This window comes from Protopterus annectens, chromosome 2.part1, assembly GCF_019279795.1.
Source record: "Protopterus annectens isolate FY-2018-M chromosome 2.part1, PAN1.0, whole genome shotgun sequence".
Taxonomy (NCBI): Eukaryota; Metazoa; Chordata; order Ceratodontiformes; family Protopteridae; genus Protopterus; species Protopterus annectens.
In genome coordinates, this window is record NC_056729.1 from 569098555 (window position 1) to 569122610 (window position 24056).

At 39.8% G+C, this 24056-nt stretch overlaps 1 protein-coding gene across 1 annotated transcript in view; it reads right to left on the bottom strand.

Moving 5' to 3' along the window:
* Positions 1–3543: 3543 nt before the first annotated feature.
* Positions 3544–24056, bottom strand: part of CD8A (CD8a molecule) — a 232421-nt gene continuing 211908 nt past the window's right edge. The window contains exon 6 of the mRNA XM_044062337.1: positions 3544–4063. Coding sequence (XP_043918272.1) covers positions 4012–4063 — 52 coding nt within the window. The 3' untranslated portion in view covers positions 3544–4011. The remainder of the gene's footprint in view (positions 4064–24056) is intronic.

Sequence of the window (24056 nt, forward strand, 5' to 3'; positions counted from 1 at the left end):
ATTTTGTAGTTCATGTAGTACACAGCCTGGGATGTTATCTGGTCCCATGGATGCTGTATTCTTAGCTTTGGAGAGTGCAGTTTCTGCCTGTGTGGCCGTGATTATTGGAATTTGGCAAAATTTTGGTATTGAGATGGGCCCTTTAGGGGGTGAGAGGGGGGTGAAGTTGGCACTAAATCGATCTGCCAGGATATTGGCAATATCCTTGGGATCAGTATATTTAATGCCATTCTGTTGTAGCTCAGAGCAGATCTGAGCATTGCCATTTAGATTCTTGACATAACTATAGAATGCCTTGTGGTTGTCTTTGAAATCTTTGGCAATTTTATTTTTGTAACTAGCTTTTGAGGATTTTATGAGGGATCTCAGATTCTTACTGAAGCTGGTGAGTGAGTCTTTTGTATCCTGGGATTTTCCTCTTTTCTGCAACAGTTTCTTCCTTCTGTTGTATAGTTTGTTTATAGCAGGGGACCACCAGATTGGCTTCCTTTTTTTGGAGAAGAGCATCTTGGTTCTATTTGGGATGGCACGATTCATGCACAAGTGGATGTGCTCATACAGTGCCTTAGTGTGGGATTCTGCAGTCGAACTTCCAGATCCCGTCTGCTTGGGTGTTGTGAAGTTTGCCACTTCTGACTTCAGTAGCATGAAGTTGGCTTTGGAGAAGTTTTTTTAAGGAGGTTTCCTAACTGGGGGGGGGGGGGGTGGGCGGATGTGGATGTCAAGGGTGATTTGCTTATGGTCAGACCTGACCAATGAGGGGTGACCACTGGTGTGGAGCATCTATCTCCCATGTTGGTAATGACCAGGTCTAGGATATTGGAGCCCCTGGTGGGACAATGGATTAGTTGATCCAGGGCGTTGGAATTTATGAATTCGAAGAACCGTTGGGAAAAGGAGTTGGTACCCGAGTATTTTTCCCAGTTAATGGCAGGGTAGTTGAAATCACCCAGTATTAGGGTGTTTGGTTGTATCTTAATATTTTCCAGTATGTTTAGAAAGGTGTAGTGAGAATCTTGGGGCATGGTGGGGGATCTGTAGCAAGCTACAATTTGGATTGCAGTCTTACCTAGTGTTAGTTGCACCTGTAGAATTTTAGATGCATTGTGTTTGGCAACTATCCTGGAGGTGTGAATATCCTTGGTGAATATGGACACTCCTCCACCTTTAGTGTTTCGGTCTTGGTTTTGTGGCTGAAAAGTGAGGTAAGAATTGTAGCCTGGTATTGTAGGGGTACTCTCTGGAGCCTTGAATCAGGTCTCAGCTACTGCACAGATATCGATGTTCTCCATTTTTAGGAGTGCCTTGAGTGGTGCATTTTGAGGTTTAGACTTCTAGCATTGAATAGCATTACCTTCAGATTTTGCATGCTTGTATCTGTTATGGTGGTGGTTTTATCCTTTGAACCTTGCCTAAAAAAAGGCACTATAGGGGTGGCAAGAGCTTTAACCAGTAACCTGAATCCCAAGGGTGACAGGTGCAGACCATCTCTGGCAAAGCATCGTGGTTTGTCGATCATGTCTTCCCAGGCAAACAAATACTGGATCCCCTTTGAATGACACCAGAAGCTTAGCCAATTATTGAAGTCAATCATTTTGTCCTTATACTGTGTTATCATTCTGGGCGAAGGCAGGATGCTACTCAGGGCTAGGGTCATATCTGCCTGGGTCACATGATGCAAGAGCTCTTCCATGTCTCTTTTCATGTAGTCCAGGGAGATACGTCTCAAGTCTGAGACATGCCTCCCTTGACTATACAAAGTGAGAAATCATTAAGCTCACTGATTATGTGACTCAGGCAGGTATGAGCCTAGCAATGAGCAACATACTACCTTCAACCTTCTGGATACACACGTAGACAGTAGCCTTTAACCAAAACGTGGCCACAGTGGTGAGGAAATCCTTTTATGTTGTGCAACTTATAAGTGAGGGCATAGCATCTAGGTCCAAAGAGGTCATTACCCCACTGTACTCTGCCCTTATCAGACCAATCATAGAATACAATGCTCCTTCTGATATGTCCCTGACTAGGTATATGCAGCAATTAGAGATATCTCAGAGGTTCCATACTAAAAGAGTACAAGTTATAACAAACCTGCCTTATGCAGAGAACCCTAAAGTCCTTTCCCTCTACTCAGTCTCCTATAGATTGCTGAGAGGTGATCTAGACCTGGGTTACAAGGCATTCACAAATCCCACACTTATGAATCTCCTGCATATCTGTAAGTCAAACATTACCAGAAGTACAAGTTCTAAGAACCTGAATTTTGTATGTGACTTAAACAGAACATGCTGGAGAGACAGATATGTGTCCCAGAGACTGCCCCCTATGGAACAGGCTTCCCATCCATGTGAAGCTGAGTTAGTCTATTACCCAGTTTAAGTGCAGCCTAGATCTGTGGATGGAGAATAGGAAATTTACACCAGGCCTGGCATATATGACCCTTATGGACAGTGGTAGCTTATAACTGCCTGGCTCACAATATCCTATTTGGATACAGGACATCATTATTCTTTCGAGAAAACTTGGCTAGGCCCTGAAAGGCCCCCTGGGGTTGTTAGCCTAATAACAATCTATGAATCTATAACTTGGTTATGATTCGAAACCCAGTCATAGTCCTTTGTTTTCACAGGTTTTTGAACTTGCCATGTTTCCATATATGGCATTGTGCTGGTCAAGAAGAAAAGATGTTAAGGAGTTAGTTAGCTGGGGGTTGTGGAGAGGAAGGGGTGTGGAAAGAGGGATCTGAAGTCTAACACTGTAGTTCCAAGCTTCTAATGCTGTTGGTCGGTATGGCAGATGGTGCGAAGGATTAAGGATATGAGCTGTTTATTAGCAGCTTTCTGTAGTTTGGGTTTGATTCTCTCAGCATACCTCTCAACCTCTTAATGCAAAAAATCTGGACAAAGTTTGAAAAAATGGGGTTACAAATAGGGACATATTTTAAATATTGCTCTTATAAACTTAGAAAGTTGATAGAGTAACAGGATTTGTTTTAATATACGTTTTCTGAAGGATTTGAAGTATGAAAGTCAAATGTATGCCTTTATTTAGTGACTTCAATCCTGAGATCATCCCATTGATTTTCCAGGAGGGACAGGACAAAAATATGAGCCAAAAATCTAGCCATTCTGTGAAAATCTGTACAGTTGAGAGGTATGTCTCTCAGCCTTCATTTGCCTTTTGTGTCACTCTGAGCAATTCATTCAAACAGACAGTGCTCTGGGGCAATTAGAAAATTAGGCTAGAAAAAAACCTAGCTAGTACATTAAAGTGATAAGGTGGTTACTTTTGCATCATACCTGGGGACCTTACTAATACCTAGGTATGCAAATCAAGGTTTAGAAGATACATGCAATACAATATAAGGCAGACCATGCCAGTTTAACATTCAACATATTTAGTATAGTTTCTCTTTTAATGGATGCCCATCCAGAATTCACTAAGCTGAAATAATTTACTACAAGTGGCTTTGTCCAAGGGATTCATGAGTAAATAAGGAGTTCCAATTCACATGCATGAAAATGCAATCAAACAAACTGGTGCAAAATACTCATCCTTCTTTATTACACAATTACATTTGTACATTTCATTCCTTTTACAGGCCAACTGAGTATTTTTTATTTTGTATAGCAAACATTTAATATTTAGCTATATCAATAGGAAAACATTATGAAAAGAATTAAAAAGTATTTATTACACAAATTTAATTTATCTATTTATCTATCTATCTGTCTATCTGTACATAGCTATATATCTAGCTATCTAAATGTAATCACACAAACAGCGACACGTATGTATATGAAATCCAAAAGCTTTTCTCAGGAACATTTATATTACCAGTATTTTTATAGATTCATAGATTTCCATGGAAGTTGGCTATGTTAAAAAAAGCAAGATACTCCTTAGTAACGTGTCAGCCCATCTTTGACTACTGTATAAATATTTTGACATGCATCTGGTATTAAACGAGTTACTGCAATTACCACTGTTGACTCCTTATGTTGCACCTTAAATGTATCTGTCTGGAAATTGAGGCCTTCCATGTCCTTCAGGCGTTGGTCTAAAGATAAAATAACATTACCAGAGTATAATACAGCATTATAAGCAGTTTGTTTATTCAAAAAGGAACAGGTAACAAGTTAAATCTGCAAGTACAATAAATAAAAAAAAAAAAACATAATATATTCTTTTCTTGTATGATTTCAGCACATATAAATGCAAGGTCTAAGTTGTATAACAATATTTACAGTTATAAGGTGTTTGCAATATAACTTTACAAAAGTTTATGCTTCCATAATATGCACAATGATTGCAACTTGGATATTTTTCATTCTTTACATTTATGGTTTATGAAAATGGCACAGTATATTGCATAACACACACCTGTCAGCACCACTCTCACTGTCATCACAGCACCTTTTAATGACATCATGACATATTCTATAACAACAATGTTACATGCAACAAGTTGCAGATATAAACTCAGTAAGAGCTATAGGCTGGAATTCGTCGACTCTTATGTCCAGAGCTAGGGAAGTATGGGGTGATAACACAGCTTCAAGTCATATAGGTATTAATAACCACCTGGCTCTGAACTACAGCAAAATCTTCCATCAGCTATGCATGCAAATGACACATAACAGTGGTAGTTTGTTAAAGTACAACATTTAATGCGGAAGCCACAGAATTATCATCAGTGGCATAATCAGGAACAGTTGAGAGGATTATACATATGAATACTATAGCACAGCGCTACAGTACATGGAATGGGTCTCAGAATGAAGGAGAAAGGATTCTATAATCATTGGAAGTATATAGATGATTAAGATACTACATGGACTGTGCAAAGGTCACCAGAAAAACTGAGCAGTAATGAGGACCTCCCTGGCTGCTGTGTGCTCCTGGCCCCAGCGTTTCTTGCCCTCCTTCCACTAGAGGCTGAAAATTTGGATATCTGGAATCTCTGGACCCTTCCATTTTACCTGCGGTCTCACCTCTGAGCTCTTCCAAGAAAGGAAGAAAGAAACTTGCCCTCCTTCCACTAGAGGCTGAACATTTGGATATCTGGAATCTCTGGACCCTTCCATTTTACCTGCGGTCTCACCTCTGAGCTCTTCCAAGAAAGGAAGAAAGAAACTTGCCCTCCTTCCACTAGAGGCTGAAAATTTGGATATCTGGAATCTCTGGACCCTTCCATTTTACCTGCGGTCTCACCTCTGAGCTCTTCCAAGAAAGGAAGAAAGAAACTTGCCCTCCTTCCACTAGAGGCTGAAAATTTGGATATCTGGAATCTCTGGACCCTTCCATTTTACCTGCGGTCTCACCTCTGAGCTCTTCCAAGAAAGGAAGAAAGAAACTTGCCCTCCTTCCACTAGAGGCTGAAAATTTGGATATCTGGAATCTCTGGACCCTTCCATTTTACCTGCGGTCTCACCTCTGAGCTCTTCCAAGAAAGGAAGAAAGAAACTTGCCCTCCTTCCACTAGAGGCTGAAAATTTGGATATCTGGAATCTCTGGACCCTTCCATTTTACCTCGGTCTCACCTCTGAGCTCTTCCAAGAAAGGAAGAAAGAAACTTGCCCTCCTTCCACTAGAGGCTGAAAATTTGGATATCTGGAATCTCTGGACCCTTCCATTTTACCTGCGGTCTCACCTCTGAGCTCTTCCAAGAAAGGAAGAAAGAAACTTGCCCTCCTTCCACTAGAGGCTGAAAATTTGGATATCTGGAATCTCTGGACCCTTCCATTTTACCTGCGGTCTCACCTCTGAGCTCTTCCAAGAAAGGAAGAAAGAAACTTGCCCTCCTTCCACTAGAGGCTGAAAATTTGGATATCTGGAATCTCTGGACCCTTCCATTTTACCTGCGGTCTCACCTCTGAGCTCTTCCAAGAAAGGAAGAAAGAAAGTATGTGTTCACCTAAACCTGGCAGACAAGCTGACATTTAAGATTATTATGTCTTGTAGCCTATAATTGTTAGTTTTTAGCCAGGACTGCCAGCAGCCATACCCTCCTCTGTACCCAGTGGTCCAATTTCAAATTACTCCAACCCACTTTCCTATCTTGCTATCCTATAATTTGCATCACCTACATTTTGTTGTCTATAACCTGCTCCTGCTATCCTATACATTTCTTTAAAACATTCTGCTGCCCATACCTTGCCCCATCCTTTCTTCATATATCTTTTGCTCTTCTGTAATCACCTCTTTCCTTCTCCGAACAGTACTACCTCACTTTATTATTCTTTACTCACCTGTACTTTTCTCTTACCTGAGCAGTCTGCAATCCACTGATTGTTCATCCTGAGCTGTTCTACTCTTTTGTCTCTACCCGCTCCGTTCGCCCTGCGGGCTCACTCCGCTCTCCTACCCTACCCCCAAATCCCACCCACCCCCACTCCACCTACATTTATTACTCCAGTTAAACCCTCCCCTCTCTATCCACACCAATCACTAGCCTTCCCGCCATTCTTCTCTCCTCCCATCAATTATAGGCCACTCCCTTTATTTACATCCTCCTATCCTCCCACTTAGTAAAACCACTCCCTACACTAATTACACCACAGTTACTTCCCTACTCTCTGTCTCTTTCTCTCACCCTACGTTTGCATCCATTCTTCCTCATCTTTCTTTCTCTACCCACTCACAATATGTACTCTCCACTCCTTCTCACTCTTCGAATCCCCTTTATCACGCTTTTAATTCTAATTCCACTGTACCTTACTTCCTCCTATACCTCCTCTTCTCTTCCCCATTCTTTTTGGTCACACCTCTCAACTTCCATTCCAAATTCTAACCACTCCACAACTCACTTCCATAACATATCATCCTCTCTATTACAGCATAATCCTCTCCACTACTTCAAACCAAAGATCCTACCCATCTCTACAATACACTACTCTCCCAAAGTTCTAATCTACTGCACACAAGAGTCAAAAGGCAAACTAAATAGCCTACTATTTTCCTTCTTCTTCCACCTACTCCAATCAGGCGATATCCACCCAAACCCTGGACCTAGCACTACTAACAATCTCTCCTTCCCAAAATGCACTACTAACAATCTCTCCCTCAATGCCCAAAGTCTAAGAAATAAATCTACTCTATTTCATGCCTGGCTTCACCATAACCTTCCTGACATTGTAGCCATCTCTGAGACCTGGCTAAAACCTACTATATCTGACTCTGAAATCCTTCCCCCTGGTTTTCAAGCCCTTCGATCTGATCGCTTAAACAGAAAAGGTGGAGGAGTAGCCTTGATATTCTCCAATTTACTCCCCATTACTCCTTACCCAAACCCTATTCCTCAGTTTTACAACGCTGAACTACTTATAAGTTTACTACAAATGAATACTCACAAAAGTATCTGCTTCATCTCCTCTATATTCCCCCAGGTAACAATGCTATCACCCTTGAAGAAATCCTCCAGTGGATCTCAACTAATATTAACCTAGAGACCTATATTTTAGGGGATGTCAATATCGATTGGAACAAAGTTAATAACCCAAATTCAGCCATAACCGTCAATCTTTACAACTTTACTCAATTAACCAATTCTATTACCAGACCCAACAAGACCAATCCTCCAGGATCCACACTTGACTGGATCTTAGCTACCCACCCTAATAATATCTTGGACTCTGGAATCCTTCCCGACTCTTTCAGTGACCACCTGCCAGCCTTCATCCACCGAGCAACACAGTCTTCCCCCCTCCAGCATCAATACCTACATACACAAAACCTTACTCACTTTAATCCTGTTACCTTCTCTAATACCCTCAAACAAACTAACTGGAATAATCTAAAGTCTTTACCACTTGATAGTGCCGTTGAAACTTTTAACTCTACCTTCCTAAATATACTTAACACCCAAGCACCTCCGCGAACCATAAGAATCAAATCTAAATTCACACCATGGTTAACTAGAGAAACCAAAAAACTCATGCGACAGAGAGACAAATGGTGGAAACTATCTCAGCATAATAAACATCCTGAGACCCTACTTCAATATAAACAACTTCAACCTTACTAAAAGACTTATATACAAAGACAAACAATCCTACTACATGACTCTCCAAGCCAACCATTCTAATAACCCCAAACAATTTTGAAGTCCATAAATTCTCTTCTCAACCCAGGCACCAAAAATAATCCTTGCCCTGATACTACCAAATCCGACACAGAAATTGCTACTCTGTTCAACTCCTTCTTTATTAATTCTATAGCTGAACTAAATACATCCTTCCCTACTAACCCATCCTCACAGTTCTGTCACTCTACCACAGCCTCTAAACCCAACCCTCCCACCACTTTTCAACTCAAACCAGTCTCTACCTCATATATAAAACAACTTCTCAGCAAACTGAAACCTTGCTCAAATGCCCCAGATAATATTCCATCTAAATTCTTACAAATTGCTGCAGATGGAATCGCTCTCCCCATTAGCATCCTAATCAATCGATCCATACAGGAATCATATGTCCCTAAGCTGTGGCGTACTGCCTTTATACACCCCCTTCATAAGGGTGGTATAAACAATAATACCTCAAACTTTCATCCCATAGCCATCCTCTCCCCAGTATCGAAAATACTGGAAAAATGCGTTCATGTTCAACTAATGCTTTTCCTTACTAAAACCACCTCCTCTCTCACACTCAACATGGTTTCCGTCCTGGCCATAGCACTATAACTGCTCTACTTTCATTCCTTGATATAGTCAATCATGCTCGTGACTCTGGCAAAATAGTTTCAACAGTCCTACTTGATCTCTCTAAGGCTTTTGACACTGTCTCCCATACTCATCTCCTTAGTCACCTCTCTAACCTTAACCTCTCTGACAATACATTATCCTGGTTCTCAAGTTACCTTTCCAACAGATCCCAAGCTGTAAAATGGAGAAAAGGCACCTCTAACTTCCTTCCTACCCCCACTGGAGTTCCCCAAGGTTCCATTCTTGGCCCCATGCTTTTCAATATCTTCATCAATGACTTCCACTCTGCTATCCCAAATACTGATATCGTACAATACGCCGACGACTCCACCTTAATCTGCTGTGCCACCAATCTCCCTGAACTTCTAGCACACACTCAAAATGCCTTCTCTGCCACTGAGAACTGGATGCTCCATAATCACTTATCTCTAAATGCTAACAAATCTAAAATACTACTCTTCCCCGCTACAAAATCCTTCCCTCTTGACAAAAAGACCTTCAAAATTAGAAGCCTTAAAAATTCTACCATAGAAATTGTCCCGCATGCCAAACTTCTTGGGGTCACTATCGATGAAAACCTAAAATTTGACATCCATGTTCAACTCAACATTAAGAAAACACATCAAAAACTTGGCCTGTTATACAGAAACTTCCACTATCTCTCTCCTGCTTCTAGACAAACGCTTGCCACTACCTATCTTCTTCCCTCACTAATGTATGGTGCCCCTCTATTAACTAACTTATCCACCTCCACCTCCTCAAAAATGGAAAGTTGTTATAACAAAATTTCTAAATTCACCACCAAAGCCAAACACTCCTCCCATCATTGCTCTGCCCTCCAGTCACTAAACTGGCTAGAACTCCCCAACCTTCTAGACTACCTCCAACTAACCACTGCCCACAGGCTATTATTTAGCCCCTCTAAATGTCCTGCACTATCCAACATCCTTCAACCATATACCCCTAATAGGCCACCTGGTTCAGCCCACCTAAACCTACTCAATGTCCACAAACCAAAACGACCTCCCGGCAGCACCTCCTTTCTTTTTCCTTAGCCAAAAAGTGGAACTCTCTCTCTCCTTCTTTAAGATTGATAGAAAATCCTAATAATTTCAAAAAATTACTCCATTCCTACCTGTTTTCTAAGTGGAAGTGCAACTGCACTTTCCCCACCTAGCCCCCTCACTGTACATATTAACAGTAATGCTATTCAATTTCTTACTACTATCAACCTTGTTCATATCTACTTATTGCTACTGTTGTCCTGTGTATATATGTAAATACTGTAAATAGTTTGCTCTCCCTTTATTCCCCTCCCTAAAACCTATGCTTGCTCTACCACTCTGCCATTACTAGAATCAGACTCTTTGTAATCTTTTAATCATCCATTTCAAGATATAAATAATATGTTATGTAAACACCATTCCTTTTATTACCTCTGTATCAAAAATTACCAGCATTCATACCATGTAGACTGACGGTTGCATCCTTATGTATCTGTACCTTGAATCTTATGTTTATTTTTATCTTTTGTATTTTGTATTTTGTTTTATCTTTGTATTTTGTAATGTGGAGCTTTTCTCCCCGGGCCTCCACTGAAAATGGGCTCCTGAGCCCAGTGGACCTCCCCGGTCATCAAACTGAAATAAATAAATAAATAATAAATATGGTTCTCGGGGCAAAACAACAATTCACATGTTTTGAAAAGGTTCTCCATAGGCAGTTCACCGACATAAGCATCAGAGGTGTTGAGACTATGCAGTCTGAGTCTCTAATGCACAGTTGTGGTACACATCACAAAGCTGAGCTTACTCTTCTCAATTGCTCTGTGCAGTGATAGTGATGGAATGCTATAGTGAGGTGTCATGGCAGTGACAGTTACACTGCAGGCAGACATTAAGCAGTCCCTGATACACTTTAGTACTGAGGGTTAAATGACAAACAGTCAGTTACAAAGATGTGGGTATTCTACTTGTTGCATGACTCAGAACTTACAGCCTGCAGCAGATACCACATGGCATTCAGAACACAGATGTGAAGGCACTGCACACATTCTGTAGGGGGCAGATATCCTGTTCGAAACCATACTTATGTACTGGACATCATGTATATGCACTGAGTTCTAAATGGCTTTCTGAGTTCAAGAAAACGTGTAAATATGGATGAAATGGGTTTGGCACAATGCAAGATGACAATGGTGTACTCACTCTAGCCACACTGTGGATGTGTTTACTACACAATGTAAAAACGCATGAAAGACTACACACTGAATGTTTTGGTTTGTAAAACTACCAGACTCACAGGTAATCCCTTTATACTGAATATAGAACATTATTTTATAGCAGTATGCACTGAAAAAGACCATTTAATATTCCACATTACTGGCAGTCTGCATGTTAGCTGAATCATTACCAGCATGCATACATCTCAGTGAGAGCTCTCTTATATTCCTTATGTGCATGGGATTTGCATGCATGGGTGTGAGTTCTACATAGTTGGCTTTTGCAGCCAGGGAAATTGGATGACATGTATAGTGCTCACTTCTGCAATTAATACAAAAGGCTGCTATCCAGAGGATGGCTACACTTGCATTACACCAGAGATGCTCTTTATCTCTTTTCAGTGAGGGTCATTTATGGACTGTTCTGATCTGCACAGTAAGTCAACTTTGGCCATGCTGTTATACTGCCTTGTTTCTTCTGTGGGTCACCTTCCCTCTTTTGGGTGGCTACCTGCCTGTGCTTCTGCTATGACCTTGCCAACAGCACATGCCAGGATCCCTGGCACTGACAAATATTGCTGGTGGATGTTCACTATAGTTTGAACTCCATGGGTTCATAAGTTTAGTTTGAACAATGTGGAATTTCGATCAGCTTCACATCATGCAGAGTTAAGTTGAATGTCCACATTGGTGACTCTTGATTGTCCACATCAGATAGTCTGTAACACAGTGCAGCATCATCAGCTTTGGTAAAGCTTTGAGAAAGCCCTGACCTTGTGAGGGACTGAGTGAGAAAAGGCTGGCCGTAAAACTCCATGTCAAATCCATGTCTACATTAAATCTAAATGAATAAATAAGTTAGCCTTGAAACTCAGACTTTATATAGGATGCAGTATATAATTAAATAAATAATTTGTGATCATGTTATCGAATAGGACCACAGCTAATGTGATGTTACAAAACTGAACTCCTGCAACTGGATGCAAACCAGCAACTTCAGTTTCCACAGGCAGTATGGAGTAGCACTAGCGCTATGCTGGCAAGCAGCTGGTGGAGTGCAGCCTAATATATATACATATATATATATATATATATATATATATATATATATATATATATATATATATATATGATCTTTACTGTTGCTTATGCTATAGGGTGCAAGTTACAACCTTATAGACTACATTTCTCTCTATGTTTCACCGATGTAGATGTTAGACATACTCTGTATGATGTCCAGCTGATAGAAGTCACATGCTTTGCTCTAAACTTGGGAAGCCAAACTCCTTGTCCGTCTGTCCCACTTAGGGTAATACAGTCAGCACTTTGAACACTACTTTGCCTTTTAAACTTATTTGATTTCTATCTCCATTGGTAGGGTATTGAATCCCACGTACTGCCTACCGTCTGTAGCTCTTTTCTAGGATATAAGTGAATATGGACTATATTTTAAAGCATAGACACATTATATAGACTAATTTACAGAACAAATGATTTAAGGAGGCAAAAACAAAGAAAACAAAGATTTTGTAAATAGCACAGCATTATTCTTTAATTTTAGCTAATACTTGCTTTAAACGTTTGGTAATGTTTCGCCCTAAGTTATAGAACCAATATAAATGAGGAAGAATAATGAGACATAATTTCTGGAGTTGATAATGGCAGAGTTGGCACAAATGAGCTTCACTAAGGGTTTTTTGACTTCGGGATAATGAGATCTGGGCATGTGTAGGGTTAAGAAACTGCAATGGGCGGATATTGATGTACATTTTTAACAGTAAAACATAACAGTTGTAGGGAAATAGTTGACAGCAGTAATATCAGTCTTGTCTGGTAATTGTCAAGTATGACACAAAAAAGTGCTAGTTATTTCATAGTTCTAAGTGATTCACCAGATACCAGCAGTTGTTGGCATCAGCTTTCTAAAGTAGAATGGAAGTAGATTTGCACTGCCATCAGCAATTGAAAAGTTTCCTACAAAGGATTTGTACTGATATGTACATGCATAATCAAGACATGCTTTTTTACATTGTCCTTCTCTAAACATTCATTATGCACACCCAGGTTGTGTGATCTTAGAGAAGATTGTATTAGGTACAGGGTACAGGGGAGTGTGTGTGTGTGTGTGTGTGTGTGTGTGTGTGTGTGTGTGTGTGTGTGTGTGTGTGTGTGTGTGTGTGTGTGTGTGTGTGTGTGTGTGTGTGTGTGTGTGTGTGTCTGTGTGTGTCTGTGTCCCTGTGTGTGTGCGTGTGTGTGTGTGTGTGCGTGTGTGTGTGTGTGTGTGTGTGTGTGTCTGTGTGTGTGTGTGTGTGTGTGTGTGTGTGTGTGTGTGTGTGTGTGTGTGTGCGTGTGTGTGTCTGTCTGTGTGCGCTGTGTGTGTGTGTGTGTCAGTGTGTGTCTGTGTGTGTCTGTGTGTGTCTGTGTGTGTCTGTGTGCGTGTGTGTGCGTGTGTGTGTGTGTGTGTGTGTGTGTGTGTGTGTGTGTGTGTGTGTGTGTGTGTGTGTGTGTGTGTGTGTGTGTGTGTGTCTGTGTGTGTCTGTGTGTGTGTCTGTGTGTGTGTGTGCGTGTGTGTGCATCTGTGTGTGTGTGTCTGTGTGTGTGTGTGTGTGTGCGTGTGTGTGTCTGTGTGTGTCTGTGTGCGTGTGTGTCTGTGTGCGTGTGTGTGTGTGTGTGTGTGTGTGTGTCTGTGTGTGTGTGTCTGTGTGCGTCTGTGTGCGTGTGTGTGTTTTGCCTGTTGTGGTTTCCAGCTTTGACTGAACTGTGAATTTGCTGAAGGGTGTCTCAGTTAAGGGTAATGCATCCAGTTATATCATATTTCCTACTGAAAGTCACCACACGTGTCCCTAAATCACATGTCCTGGCCATCTCTCTCCTCTCTTTTTGTACCAATAAAACACAGCTTGATTTCATAAAAAATGTGGACAGTGGAGAGAAGTTTCAAGCATCTAAAAATGAACCACACAAACATTTGTTTTTCATTCTATACTTTTAAACCCATTGCCGCTGTGGATTCTCAGTGAAATGGCCCATGTTCTGTATACTCTAGTGCAGTGCACCTAATCACTATTACTCTGGTGACAGTGCTGGTGAATGTTAGGGTGTACTTCTGGTGTCTTCTGTTTTGTTTTCATAGTAGTGCCAATGCCAAATAACTACTTATTCACTACTTAAGCATTACACCAAAACTGATGTGCTGTACCAGTGACACAGAGGGATAAAACCCTGACTATGGCATCTGCTTTCTAATGCAGAATGGAAACGGAGTTGACATGAGCTTGATTAGTGTCTCAGGTACTAGACATTGTGGGAGGGTGGGTGCATCCAGCTGGCCCATGCTGCTGCACCTGACTTTATCTTGACTGGCGTGTAGGAATGATGTTATTATTGGTGGGGGGGCTGGTGCAAGGATGACATGAGCACGACCACCCAAATCAGCGAAAGTAAATCCTTTTAACTATGCAGTGGAGTGCAAAAAAAAAACATTGAGATAGGTACCCATGTTACTACACATGGGGCCATTCACAAAAATACACTCTCACTGCCAGGATGTTGGTAAGAGCATCAAACGCCCTAGTATCTGACTACATGATGTCCTTTCCAGATTGGTCTTGCTGTAGGGCATCTGAGATGGGACTTCATATCTCTAGGGAATGAATTGGCTCGAATCTGATAGGGCTTGATGGTTAGACACAGAGGAGGTAAAAGCACATTAAAAAATAAGGTGAACTAACTGTGGAGTGCAGAGGAGATGTCACATGCATGCCATTGTTGTAACACGCACTATTTTATAACAGGCCAGGTTGTCTTAAGGCATGTGCAGTTTTAAATTATGGTTATGTCACAACATATCTCTAAATGTTTTGAAGTACATAAAGATGGTAGGAATTTTAGGTTAGCCTTCTTGTGTGCAAGGGCTCTGTAGCCTATATTTTAAATAGATATTGTATCTAGTTTCATTTACTAGCAAAGTATATGTATTATCCCCAAATGCTGATGAACAGCCAATAAAAATATTTCCTTGATTTTTTAATAGCATGTTTGGTCTGGCTTATAATGTCTGTGAAGTGATCAGGCTACAATGGATGTCATAAAAATAGACATCTGAAATATCCCAAATATTGGCAGAGAACAAACCAACAACAAACCAAAAGAACAGTTCTACTCAAAACCAACACAAAATTGACTCAGACTCAGTTTTCAATAAATTGAGAGCTTTTCTTCTTTTAATAAAATAGAACTTCATCAGAATCTAAAACTCTAACAAACAGCCAGTTTAAAAATGGTGCTACAAAATCATGTGACCAATAAACAACCAGTCATGGTAAAAATGCATATAGATATGTCAGTTTAAATATACAATATTAAAATGTAAACTAAAAACTAGTAACACACAATATCCAAATGGCTGCTCGTGTAAATGAGACGGTGGACCAACAAAGGAACAGAGTTATATACACAACACCATACAGCGTGTCAACCAACAGCTGTGAAGAATCAAACTCCTGATAAAATGTCCAAAAACAGGTTTAATGGTTAAAAGATAGTAAATATGGTTAGCGCTTTCGTGGTCACAAACACCACTTTTTCAGACCTTCATAAAAATCATTGTGTTACCATGCCTTCTTTTATCATAGGATCATAGGATTATAGGAGGTTGCTAGGCTAATGGCCCTGGGGCCCTTACAAGCCTAGCCAAAAGTTTATCCCCAAAAAGAAACTTCAGTCAGCACTGTCACCCCTGTCAACAACAAACACAGGTGAAACCCCTGGGACAAATTTGTGGTTTCCCATCCACTCATCAAGGTTGCACTTGAAGAGGATCAACGAGGTACTCTGTCTAATATGTATGGGAAGTCTATTCCAGAGATGGGGCAGCCTCTGGGAGACAAACTTGTCTCTCCAGCAGGTTTTGTTGATGTTGCATATTAGATTCAGGCCTTTCAAGTCGGCAATGTGCGAGGAGTTAGACTTACGGATATGGAGCATCTCTAGTAGAGCAGGGTCTCAGATTGCCATGTAGGTGAGACACAGATCACTTCTGAGCAACCTGTACAATACAGAGTAGAGTGATAGTGATTTGAGCCTGTCCATATAGGACAAGTGCTGGAGGCCTTGGATTCTCTTTGTGAGCTATTTCTGTGGCCTTTCCAGTTGGTGCAGATGTTTGGAGAGGAACATACCAAATGGGGTGTTATATTCAATTATTGGTCTAATGAGAGAGGAGTATAGAGAGGTAATAAACTCCTTTTCTCTGGATGCAATCCCTTTACTTATGAGACAAACCAAATAATAGGCTTTTCTGACCACTGCCGCTACATGATGGTCGAATGTGAGATTGTTATCAACCTGAGCACCCAGGTCTCTCATCACAGTTTATGTGTTTAAGGAGTTGCCATTAATGTGGTAATCAGTAAGGGCCATGTTTTTGCTGAATGATATGATGATACATTTTTTTCCATTTAGCTTGAGGTCATGACTATGTCACCAGCCATTAGTTGCTGTGAGACCCTCTTGCAGTATGTTAACATCATTTGGGGAGTCAATGACAGCACCCAACTTACAGTCATCCACAAACTTGGTCAGCCACAGGCTTTTTGTCTTTGCCTGAACCTTGGAGCAGTAGATGTCAAACAGTAGTAGTCCCAGGACAGATCCCTGGGGAGCCCCACTAGTAACAGGTCTGCTATTGGATATGGATGCACCTGTTTTGACCTTGAGGGTCCTGTTGGTGAGCCAGTTGGCCACCCACCTTATGAGATAGGGATTTACGCCAAGTTGTGTTCGCTTTTTGATGATGCCCGAGTTGGGGATTGTGTCAAAGGCCTTGGCCAAGTCAAGGTAAGATGTATGTACTGACCTTCCTTCATCCAGGGCCTTGGTGACAGTCTCAAAGAAGTCAACCAGGTTCAACAGGCAAGATCTGCCCTTGACAAATCGAACTGGGTGGGGTCAAGTGCTTGGAGATTGCCTATGTCCTTGTTTATGAGATCCATAATAATACGCTCCATGGTTTTACAGATCAGACTTGTCAAGCTAATGGGGTGATAGTTTCCAGGGTCAGTAGTGGCACCACCTTTGTGCAAGGAGATGACAATGGCAGTTCTCCACTCTGTGAAGGCTCAGGCTGTGGTTGAATAGGGTACTCAATGATGAAGCCAGTTCTTGTAGGAGATGGTGCAGAATTCAGCCTGGGATACTATCGGGTCCCATGGAAGCTGTGTTCTTTGCCTTGGATAGGGCATTTAACACTTGATCTGCAGACATGTGAGGTGCGGGACATGTATCAGGGATGTCAAAAGGGCCTTTGGGGAAGGCAGTTGGGTGTCGTTTGCACTGAACCAATCTGCTAGCAGGTTGGCTAAGACAAAAAGATCAGTATAAGTGATACTGTTAAGTACTAATTTAGAACAAACCTGGGCTTTGCCAAGGAGGTTCCTGCTGTAACTGAAGAAGGCTTTGTGGTTTGCCTTTGTTGTGGAGGCTAGTTTCAATTCATAATTGGCTTTGGAGGTTTTCACTAGTTGTCTAATTTGCTTTTTGAGGCTAAGAAGGAAGTTTTTGCAATTAATGTATTTCTTTTTATCCTTGGACAACAGTTTCTTCCTTTTGTTGTAAAGCTTGTTGATAGATGATTGTCCCCCAAACAGGTTTGTATTTCCTTGAGGAGCAGATTTTAGTTCTGTTGGGTATCGCTGAGTCCATGCAGTTGTACAGGTGCTTGTATACTGCACTGGCGTACTGTTCAGCATAGTTGTCTGCATCCTCTGAGGGGGGTGGTGGTGTGAAGCTACAGATACCCTCCCTAAGGACGTTGTAGTCAGCTTTTGAGAAGTTTTTTAGCTTGATTATGGCTCGGATGTTGAAAACTGAATACTCGAGCTTCAAGTGCCCAAGGTTCAACTCGCCAATGATCGAAATTCCTCGACAGGAAATCACTATCATTGAGTAGTGCAAGAATTGATTTCCTTTTTTTGGGAATTTCCAGTTTTTTGGGTTGTTGTGACCACAGAGTTGGTATGTATACATTTGTGGGTATTGAGGGACTTGCCTTCTGCAAAAAAAAAAAAAAAAAAACCCCTCTTAAAACAGCATTTTTTTTAGTCCAGTTTTTTTTTTTGGTGAATGCAGTTCAGGGACTCTGATCTTCAGTGCAGTCACTTTCTTCCACTCATAGTGGAAGTGTTTTATTCTGATTGTGCCATGGATTCTATAACCTCTACAGGAATCCAGTCAGCATTTCCATTTAGTTTCTTGTAATAATAAAACACTTCTGTATTCACCATGATGTTTACTGATGAGAACATCTGGCAGCACTTGAAATGTGAACAGTTTTTTAAACATGCCCAAACACTGCATTACTAGTATGCAATTTCTTCATTTCAGTTTTTATGTTTCAATGGTCTTAAAATGTGAGCTCAGTTCAGTTTCTCTAACACAATTTTCTTTTGCATTCATGGTATACTGGATAAGCAATTCTTTTGGTTTAGCACTTCATAAAAACATTAAAACTATTTATTTTGTTTTTTGGGGTGAAAAAAAAACAATAGTTTCCTTAAACAATAACCCACTCCTGGGTGTGATAATGCTGGATTTACCCACGGTTGGTGTGGTTTGGTCACAAGGGCGAAGCCCGAGTGGCCAAACAAAGACAACCGTGGGTAAATCCAGCATTACCCACACCCAGAAGTGGGTTATTGCTATTATACAATGACATTATTTAAGAAAAAAAATACTTACTTTTCTTAAATAATGACATTATATAATGCCTCCGTGCTGCCCTTCCACAGCTATCTGGTATTCTACAGCAGTTCTGATGTACTGCGCATGCGTATGCTTACTCAGTACATCAGAGCTGTGGGTGGAAGCAACGGAGAACGCAAGATCTGTGTTGCTTTTTAGAAACTGTCTTGCTATGTTAAAGGAGTTTAACATAGCGAGACAGCTTTAAAAAAAGCAACGGAGATCTTCCTTTCTCCGTTGCTTTTTTAAAGCTGTCTCGCTATGTTAAACCCGTTAACATTGCGAGACAGCTTTAAAAAAAGCAACGGAGAAAGGAAGGTCTCCGTTGCTTTTTTTAAAGCTGTCTCGCTATGTTAAACTCCTTTAACATAGCGAGACAGTTTCTAAAAAGCAACGGAGATCTGGCGTTCTCCATTGCTGTAAAAAATAAATAAATAAATAAAAAGACTTATACTAATGGAAAAAATCTGGGCGACCGGACCTTTTTCCATTAGTATAAGTCTGATTTACAATGTGCATGCTGACCAATCAACGTGCACGTTTTGGAATATTAATTGGGGGTAGTTGTATAATTAACATTATTTCATATATTATGTTTTACAGTCCCATTTTTATAACATAGCCTCTGTTAAACTTAATAGTTATACAAATGTGGTGATTACATTCTGATATCCAGGAAAAAGACAAATCAGTTAAGGACTTCTATAGGGTGAAACACAATATTAACACATGTTAAGCACCCCTGCTTCGGTTTTTAATATTAGGTATCACACTAGACAGTTAAACTTGCCAGTACTGACCAGCAAAAGACAGCAACAGAATAAAAAACAGATTTATTTCTGCCTGCTGTCTGTGCTGACTATGTCCCTGACTTTTCTGATATAACAGAATCTCTAACACTGTCTTTTTGACAGTACTCATTAAATGCTTTATGGCTTTAAAAGCTGGCAAAACAGTGATTTTTGTTTGCTGTAACTAGTAGTGCATGAAGCTGAATTAAGCTCCATGTGCTTCAAAGAATTATGACTGGGTCTCCGATCATAACCCTTTATTATGTGTTATCCACATGGATGCCAAGATTCACCTCGAGAGCTTGAATTTCTTGGCATTCACATCTCAAACACACAATAAAATGATATGATGGGTGACCCATTCATAACCCTCTATATTATCTTTACATAACAAGGTGTCACCAAACTCATCTCCCAGTAGCACATCTCGATTAGATTGTGTAACCTTTACAATCTCAATGTCTATACTAAATCAGTACTTAGATGTTACATGTACTGAGCTATTGCAGTTACCCTTTTCTGAACTGTCTTACGATGACAGTCTTCAGAATCTTAATAAGATTTAATATTACCTTCCACACTCTGCATATAATACAGGGATACTAAATGTATGTATATTCTGATGATAAAGCAGTCTAACAATCTTTCCTGCATCTCCTTAATGAAACTCTCCTGCTCATCACAGGTATATTCCTAATAACCCCTAAAAACTGCCAAAGATATATTCCTTTTCATACAGGACAAACAAAAGTTCATAAAAGTTTCATATTTTGTTAACACTTATGGATTTTCTATGAAGTTTGCTTAAAATAAATTTGTATTCAAAATGTTCTGAAACAATATCTAAACATACAGTTTTACTGTTAGTTGATTAAACAGATCTCTATAGAGGATCATTCTGAGCATGTCTGTAAAGCGGCTCACATCAAACAAATTAGTATCAATAACATATCCATTTAAGGGTGGAGAATACATAGGATTCAGATAGGGGATTATTCTGAGCATGTCTGTAAAGCGGCTCACATCAAACAAATTAGTATTTATAACATCCATTTAAGGGTGGAGAATACATAGGATTCAGATAAGGTATTTTCATGTAATACAACTACCTCCTTTTTGATGAATGCATGAGTAGAAGTGATAAAATACAAACACGATAAACAACTGAGTAGGAATCAGATATAAAACAAGTGTATTTTTTGATTCATTTCATCAACAAAATTCATGTTATGACTGAAAGAAATCACCACTGAAAAGACTGCAACCATGTATGCTAGTTCACAGCATCTGAAGCTGTTCTTAAAATGTTTTTTACTTTTTTATCTAAATATTCACTTACTACTACACACTCACAAGGATGGGGTGCCTATGATTTCCTACATAAAAAAGGCTCTGGCTAATTTAGTAGGGAGAGCCCTTGCCAGTGGAAATAGCCTTTATTACACTGAGCTGTTATTACTTGGGATTAAAGGAACCATTTCTCATTGCCTTAAGATATTAACCTGTCTTTATTATACCTGGGATATATTTTAGTCTCCGTGCAGATGCAGAGTTAACATTTGTGTTTACTTTCTGAATTTTTCCAAACACCTTGGTTTTACTGTTGAACACATGAAAGGCCAGTAATATATTCTAGGATCATCCTGAGATGTTTGTGTTGAGGCAAAGACAACAATAAAAGACTTAAAAACACAAAGTAGACATTATTGTTCTTTGAGTTTGAGTAAAAGGAGAGGTGCTGCTTTTCTTTACCCTTTCACATAACATTCTCTAGAACTGAAGATGTGAAACGCAAATTCAAGTCACTTTAAAGATCAATGTGTTCCATGACTTAATACTTGTTGCAAAAATGTAGAAGGTGCAACTTAATGTTCTTTACTGCAGCTAAGGCATTTTAATATAGCAAAGTAAAATAAGTGAACATTTTTTAATATTGTTTTTTAGAGTATAACTAGAACAGTTCACTGATAAACCATTCCTTCTCTCACCCATATCATCTCTATCCAATGTATTGTGCTTAGGATAGTGGTTGACTGAAATACCCCCACCCCAACAGGTTACAACTTCATTCCTTGCTGGAGAAACATGTTCCTTCACTGCGCTTGTAAGCATCTTTGGTATATATAAATAATTTTGCACAGAAATATTTCCAGTTTGAAGCACAGCTCAGCACAATGGGAATATTACTTTTTCACTTGTTTTACAGGTTAACTGTACAACATACCCCTTCCTTATTCAGAACAGGAATATATATTTTTTTCATTGTAAATATTTGCTGATCAGGTAAGTCCATTGGATACAACTGTACATTTCAGGGGTGACTCAGTAGCACTGCCTGGTTATGTGAATTTCTCAGAGTCACATGGTGGACAATGAAAGTGGAAGGAATCAAACCCTGTACCCTGGGCACAGGAAGCATCTCATTAAAAGCTCAGAACTTTAGTTCTCTGCACTGACTACCAGAATCGTGGCACACACAGCTAAAAGGGACAGGTCAAAAACAGCGTCCATCTCTCAAGTAAAATAGTTTTTAATAAAGTCACCATGTGCAACAAAACTTAAAAAATATTTTACAGAGTTCTAACTGAAATGCACAGTTTAATTTTACAAAGGAAGTTGCTGAATAAATAGAATTTGACATTTTTAGAATCTGACACTTTTAACCAGCAACCAGGATTCCAGTTTTAATGAGAAAGTTCATCTGGTGCTGATTTGTCATGAAAGACCAACTCTTTTTGCAGAACTTGCAAATTGCCTCAAATTTGAGTTTATGTTTGTTGTTATACTGCTTCATCATCATTTTAAAGAAAAATACTTTTAAGAACTTGCCAAGAAGAATTTGCATTTCTGAAACTGAATATCTAGTGGTTTCAAAGAGTATTAACCAGACACATCTGTTCAGCAGTAAGCCGGACAGCCAGAACTGACCAAAATTTCTTGAAAAGTCTGGTTTGAAAAAAAAAAAAAACAGTCACAATTAAGACAACAAAACAAACTGTTTTTCATTTATTTTTTCTTTGAGTTGTGGGGACTTTAAAGTTATTAAATAAAATAGTAGATGTCTTTGTGGAGGATACTTTCTTAGATAACTGTCATTTTCTGAGCAACATAACCTTTGGGGAATTTTCTGCTTTAAAACACAACATGTTGCACTAAGGTTCTGTTCTTATGAGACATTTGCTACATTTATGTCTTCCACCAACCCGATATGTTAAGTTAAAGCAGTGAAATTCTACAGTCAGTGTCTGTTTTGGCAAATAAAATAGACTGATTATATCTGATTAACAAGAATAGCTCAATATGACACGATATCCCATTTTGTGTCAGCTCAGAGTAAACACAAACAAACAATGCAAAGCAGGAAAACAATGTAGACACAATTACACAAATGGTACCTTTTATATGAGTGCTGAGATACCAGTGAAGGCAGAATTAAGCAATAACTCATGACTGGGTGTGGGTAATGCTGGATTTACCCACGGTTGGCGTGGTTTAATCATAAGGGCAAAAAAAATTCAACCTCACATTTGAAGCTTTTATTAAAATCTTCATCTCACATTTCAGTGTCCAGTGTAATGATCCATCATGTCAGAGCAAAATTTTGGTGCACTGGAGTTTAAATGGTGAGGCACAAAGCCTGCAACCTACCTACTGTCTACCATGACATCATCCCCTGCAATTTCAAATGAATTTAGGTCTAGCATCTCCCTTTCTGTGTGAGAAGTGCAGATAGTTTGTTCTGAATTAATGACAGTACAAGGGTGAGCCCTAAGCTTGTGCTTACGGGGTTTACCTAATATGACAATGGCATCTGCGGTTCACCTGGTAGCATTTTGTTTATATAATTTTGCCAATCTTAACTCTTCCCCTGCACCAGTCAGCCAACCTTATAAAGATACTGCCTGGGAAACTGAAGAAAATAATTAGACATAGTCTTTACAACAGGGCTATAATGAATAGTTTGAATACTTGCACAACCTTTGCATACTTTAGAACTGCCTACCTAAAATAGTATATTTTCATACCTTCAGTTTACCCATTCTGCATATGCTTGGTGTCCTTTGGGAGCCTGTGCCCATACACATGGAACTTTTACAATGGCAGAAAACAATTGGGCATACAGTAAGTTTCCAGTGATGCCACGGATCAGTAATATATCACGACAAAAAAAGAAGCAATGGCTAGATTACTATTAGATTTGCTTTCTGTATTTGTTAATTGGGTGAGCTGGTCAATTATTGATCAATTTTAGCTATGACCCAGGCCATAAGGACAATTTTAAATTCATTATATGCACATGAAAAGTTTAGAGCAACCAGTTCAACAGTATGTTATCGGAAGTGTAAGAAAGCTACAAAGCTCACTCATACACAGGCAGGATGCGAAAATTTGACAGACTGAAAGGAGCCCAGGACTGAACCCTGGACTTTTGAGAAAGAAACCTTAACTCATGAGGTACCATGCCACTTAACTGAAAGAAGACCAGTGTTACAGCAACTGTACAGACACATCAGCTGGTGTTCGGAGATGGGAGAAGCCTGCCCCACATAAACTATATTTAGATAAAATACAAACATATATAAAAAAATTGATGGCT